Source organism: Brassica oleracea, chromosome C4, assembly GCF_000695525.1.
Source record: "Brassica oleracea var. oleracea cultivar TO1000 chromosome C4, BOL, whole genome shotgun sequence".
Taxonomy (NCBI): Eukaryota; Viridiplantae; Streptophyta; class Magnoliopsida; order Brassicales; family Brassicaceae; genus Brassica; species Brassica oleracea.
The window spans coordinates 14,715,769-14,721,345 of record NC_027751.1 but is presented as its reverse complement, the minus strand read 5'-3'; the positions used below and the strand labels follow the sequence as shown (position 1 = coordinate 14,721,345).

Sequence of the window (5,577 nt, the reverse complement as noted above, 5' to 3'; positions counted from 1 at the left end):
GACATATATATATAGAAATTTTCGAGTTGGGTAGTTGAAATATAACAACGATTTTACAAGGAATATTTTACATGGATTTTACATGGTTTTAACATATTATTTACAACGAATTTACGACGAAATTAGGTAAGTTAAAGCACATTGAATACACGTTTTCGCCTAAATATAACGGTAACATGTTCCGTTGTAATGTCGATGTAATGATTACGACGTATTTTTCTTTCCACGTACATTCGTCGTAAACTTACAAGGAGTTTACGACGAAATAAGTTCGTCGTAAATTTACATGGCATTTACGACGAAAGTTATATTCCTCGTAATTTCGTTGTAAAGACCATGTAAATTTACGACGAAATATTTTCGTCGTAAATGTTCGTTGTTACGGGCAATAATATTTTATCTATTATATAATCATAATCAATCATATTAAAAGAAAATTAATATATTGAGGTAAATATAATAAAATTGTATTAAAATTATAAAACTATAAATTTTATTTTCGTAAGTATAAAATATATATGTTCAAAAGTAAAATCTAATACGTTGGTAAAATGGATTAACATTAGCAAACTATATAATATATGTAAGAAAATTAACATGTATTTCTTTAAAGCTAATAATATAAAATCTTTGTAACTACTTTAATCATAATATATTTTCATTTTAAATATAATATAATATATATTATATTTTCATAATATGATATATTTTCATTTATATATTATATTTTAAAATTCTAATAGATCTGTGTAAAAATATTTTAACAATAACTTAATTTATTTTAATTTATCATTTATAAAATGAAAAATAAATAAATTATATCCTACTTTATCTACTTTATAGTCTTGATCATGTTAAAATACAATTATTATACTTAAATAAATATGATAAAAGTATATTCAATTGATAAATTTATAAATTTTATTTTCATAAATATAAACTGTTTATTTTAAAATATAATATGATGATAGAATGGCTTAAAATTAGCAAACTATATAATAAATGTCTAAAAATTAACACATCTTAGACTTTTGTATAGACAATAATATATTATCAAAATGAATAAGCATAAAAAATATTGGTAAAAACAAATTCAGCTTTGAAAGACGGGTCAGAATTTAACATAAATTAAATAAAAAATAATTTTCAAATATGTTTTCTCATAAATATATTAATTTCCTTAATAACTAAATGCAAATACAATAAGATAAAAATATAATAAGAATTGACAAATTCATACGGTTTTAAAAAATTGATTAATTATAACATGTAAATTATAAAATTATTGTATTTGAAATAGTTATATAAATATTTAAGCATATGGTTAACGTTAAAAATATATACACTTATGTTCTAAAACAATAATTTATGTATAGAAAAATGAAAACAAACATCCGCGCGGAATCTAGTTTCCAAATTAAAACATAAGCACTGAAACTAATGTTTATTCATAAAAATATTATTGCAAGTTTGTAACTCTCTGACCGCCTCCACTTCACAAATCACAAGTCACCTTCTTCTATTCAATATGTGGTTGATTGACATCAGTACGTTATCCGGCCACGGTCGATATTTTTAGAGACTCGAAAAACTTTCTTACATATTATGTAATTCTCACATAATTTTAATTTTATTTACGTAATGCACATCAATTTTGACATGTCATCCATTATTTCACTATTCTACCTCAGATAGATTTCTTACCCATAAATGTATTTTGAGAACATAGATCGAGTCAATTTTATTTTTAAAAACTTACATCGTCTATATACTAAAATATAGATTAAAGCAAAATTTATAGAGATTCAAGAATCAGGACAATGTATGGTAATTGCTTGAAATAAAGATTCATGAATACATAAATCCATGAATCTCAAATCGTTTATACTTCAATTTACACACAAACTCTCATAACCCCATTTATAAAATCTTTACAAATAATATAATCCCAGGCGGCTAACTCAATAACCAAAACAAAGCAGAGCAAGAAGAAAAATACTAATGAAATCTTTGTCTCTTAGCAAATTCCAATCCAGTAGCAATTCCAGGAACAGAACAACTTCTGAAGTTGAGCATTGACGTCGTTGTCTTCGTTGAACAACCTTTCAAGATATCATACGAGTTCGAAACCGGCGGGACCCTGAAACTCTGTTGAAGCGGCGGAGGATTACGCCACCTTGGAAGAGGACCGGCGACAAGAAGTGTCTGAAGCAACGGTCCTGACTCCATCAGAGTCTGAAGAAACTTCCCTTTCTCCGGTAAAGTTTTGCCTTTTATGATCTCATTCATCAAAGCTTCAGCTGGATCAACCTTAACCGGTCTCTGCTGAGAATTATAGACCCGGTTAACGGGTCGGTTACTGAGTTTCATTTGGTGAACCGGTTCCAGTAAAATGTTGAAGTTGGAGAATTCGGAAGACGAAACCGGTTCGAGGAACGAGTCAACCGGTGAAGAGCCGTGCGAGTTTGACTCAGTGATGCTCGAGTTAGTTTTAATCGCGAGGAGTTTCTGTAATTGATCTTTAGCTTCGTCTCTTTCTTGACGAGCGAGTTTGAGGAGACGAAGAAGACTGTTCACTTCTTCTTGATGAAGCTTTGATTCTTCATTGGCTTTTGTTTTCACAGCTTCAAGCTCAAAGGAAGTGTATTGAAGCTTTTGTCTTAATTCATCCATACTCTGTAATAAATATCAAAATGTTAAAAGTAGTTATTGTATGAAAAAAAATACTAAAAGTCAGAAATTAGTTAATAAAAAACGAACCGAATCATTGAAGAAATCAACATCTAGAAAATAGTATACTGAATTTGCTCCAAAAAAAAAAATATATAGTATATTGAAAAAGATGATAAACTATTAAATGCAATGGCTTTTTTTTTTCCTAATGATGTGAGATAACAACCTTGCGTTCATGGGGTCAAGAATTCACTCAAAACGTTACTAAATGTAAACCAAACATACATTAATCATAAATATATATAAACGTCAGGGCTTGAAAATAATTAAAATTTTAAAATAATAATAATTAAAAAAAAAAGACAAAAGAAAAATAGTATTTTGAGTTAAATGGCAGAAAAGTACAACAAGTCACATTATTGTAGGTGAAATGGTTTGTTCTTATAGATTTTCATAGATCTTAGAGTTTTTATAATGTCGGAAATAAAAGTGAAATGTCGGAAAGAAAAAAGAAGAAGAAGATACAATACTCAAAAACACCAAATGTGAATTATTATAAACCAAAAACTCCAATTAACTATCTTAATCACATCTTAATTACACAGACACACAATAATTCGGAAGGACGAAGCCAAATTCAAAAGGTATAGAACTCTAGAATTGCTCATACATAAAAATGCGAAGACATGAACATAATCTTCATGCAAATTATTAAGAGAACAAACCTCTTGGTAAAACCAAATAGAACCCAACTCTTCCATATTGTTTTGTCTGTTCTTGTCTAGATTCTTGGAGCGAGAGAAAGGGGAGAGAGTAGAGAGAGGGCGTTGCAGGGGAAATGTTGTGGGTATTCTTATAGCTGAGAAGAAGAACCCACAGCAAGAGAGGACAAGGAGATGGGCGTTCATGTCATGTCATACGCAAAAAAATAAAAACAAAATAATAAAAAAGGAAAATGATTAATTTTGTTTGACTCGAAAACTTGGTTAGATTCCATATTTGTCCTTTCTCTCTGAGCAGCACTGAGCTTTCTTTCCTAAAACCTCTCCCACTTCAGCCGGGGACTTTGTCTCTTCCTTGAAATAATTCGTTATTCTTACTTTTACCGTTTTTAGTTTCTTAATATTTCTTTTTCTTTTTCTTGACTATCATGCATGACAATTTATACACAACATGTAAACATATAACCATGCATGACAGTTTTTTTACCATTTTTATACCTATATATCATGCATGGCATTTTTGTACATAACGTGGACATTAATGATGTTTAATTATTTATATTGATGTTTATTTAAATTTCAAGAAATATACTTTAAAAGAACAAATCTATTATCTTTTAAGAGAGATTAATTTTTATATACAGTGTCAACGATTATATATATATTATACTATGTCATATATGATATATGTTATTACAGCACTCTCTGATTGATTGACATGTATGAAATCTTAAGTCAGCAACTTCCATTGTCATTAGTTTTTGTTTTATTATTCTGTTACTTTGAACTTAATGCCTCCCGCTTCGTATGGCTTTAAATTAGTTTCAATAAAATGTTTGTTGTATTTATGTATTTCCATACAATGCAAGCATTATTTTGTATTAACGAGTAACACACCAAGTTGGCGATTTACATGACAGAAGACTGAAATGGAATTTCTAACGGCAGGATTTGTGTTTTTGTACAATAATACGCTTAACTTACGCGTTTTAAATGCTAACTTTCGAACGCGTTTTAGTGGTCATTATTGCTAAACTTAAGCAAACATTGGTAAGTATCTTATATATTAGGGGGCCTATTGGAAATGAAATTTGAGTGGAATCTGAAATTTTTTAAAATTCAAAGATTTTTAAGAGTTAAGTAGATTTGATGAATTCTTGCCATATGTATTACATAAATTGTCATTGATTATGATTGAATAGTATGAATTTCCATATATGTTTTTCTTTCCAGATTTTTCTTTCAATAAAAATAATTAATTTTTTTTTATTTGAAGAAATATAGTTATTTGATATTAAAATAATTTCTTTATTGTTTAATATTTGAATTTGTCTAGTTTGATTTTTGTTTAAAATTTTCTAAGGTCAACCTATGATTTTTTTCATGATTCTTGATTATGTTATCTTTAATAAATTTTTTATCTTTAAATTTCTTTTTACAATTATCTTTCACATGACAACAAAAATGTAATACACAACTTTTTGTGTTTGTATATTTATGTTTTTTGTTACATAGATTCTAAGAATCTTACACTACAAGAAAACACATGCTTAACGACGAAATTTAACGAGGAAAAACAATCCTCGTAAATTTGCGTCGAGTTTACGAGGAATTTACGTGAAAAACTAAAGTCATCGTTATTTCCTCGCAATGTAACGACAAAACTGTTTCGTCGTAAAGTGGATGTAACTTTACGAGTATTTTACGAGGATAAACTATTTCCTCGTAAATACGACGTAAACTTAGCGTGGTATTTACGAGGAAATAGTTTACGTGTATTTAGCGAGGAAATTTTTGAATCCACCAACTTTATAGGTGTTACACGTTTTTTTTGCCCACCTAATTAATTTTCGTCGTAAATTCATAGGAAAATTACAACTACCAGATTCGATTTTTCCTATAAATATGGATGTTTGAACATCATTTTAAACACACCAACAACAAAAAACGTGAAAGAAAAAAAATGGCTGGCTCCGGGACTATTTACGAGTTGCGGAAGTGGATGTATATGCATAGAGATGCTAACGGGAGAGTGACGAAAGAATACCTTGCGGGTCTGGAGACATTTATGCATCAAGCAGATTCAACACCGCTCGCCCAAGAAAGTGGTAAGATGTTCTGTCCTTGTCGGAAATGCAACAATTCGAAACTGGCAAACCGTGAAAATGTTTGGAAGCATTTA

At 29.0% G+C, this 5,577-nt stretch overlaps 1 protein-coding gene across 1 annotated transcript; it reads right to left on the bottom strand.

Annotated features, from left to right (window-relative positions):
- Positions 1–1,854: 1,854 nt before the first annotated feature.
- On the bottom strand, positions 1,855–3,535 carry LOC106340345. Its single transcript, XM_013779229.1, has 2 exons — positions 3,399–3,535; positions 1,855–2,676 (listed from the first exon to the last, which is right to left on the bottom strand). Exons 1-2 carry the CDS (start codon positions 3,432–3,434, stop codon positions 1,999–2,001), a joined length of 714 nt encoding a protein of 237 aa, XP_013634683.1. The 5' UTR covers positions 3,435–3,535; the 3' UTR covers positions 1,855–1,998.
- Between the last annotated feature and the right edge of the window lie 2,042 nt (positions 3,536–5,577).

Bases quoted from the DNA above. Each gene is read 5' to 3' on its own strand.
- LOC106340345 (XM_013779229.1), bottom strand. From the start codon at position 3,434: ATGGAAGAGTTGGGTTCTATTTGGTTTTACCAAGAG. The intron at 2,677-3,398 runs GTTTGTTCTCTT...TATTTATTACAG, and splicing joins CTATTTGGTTTTACCAAGAG to AGTATGGATGAATTAAGACA.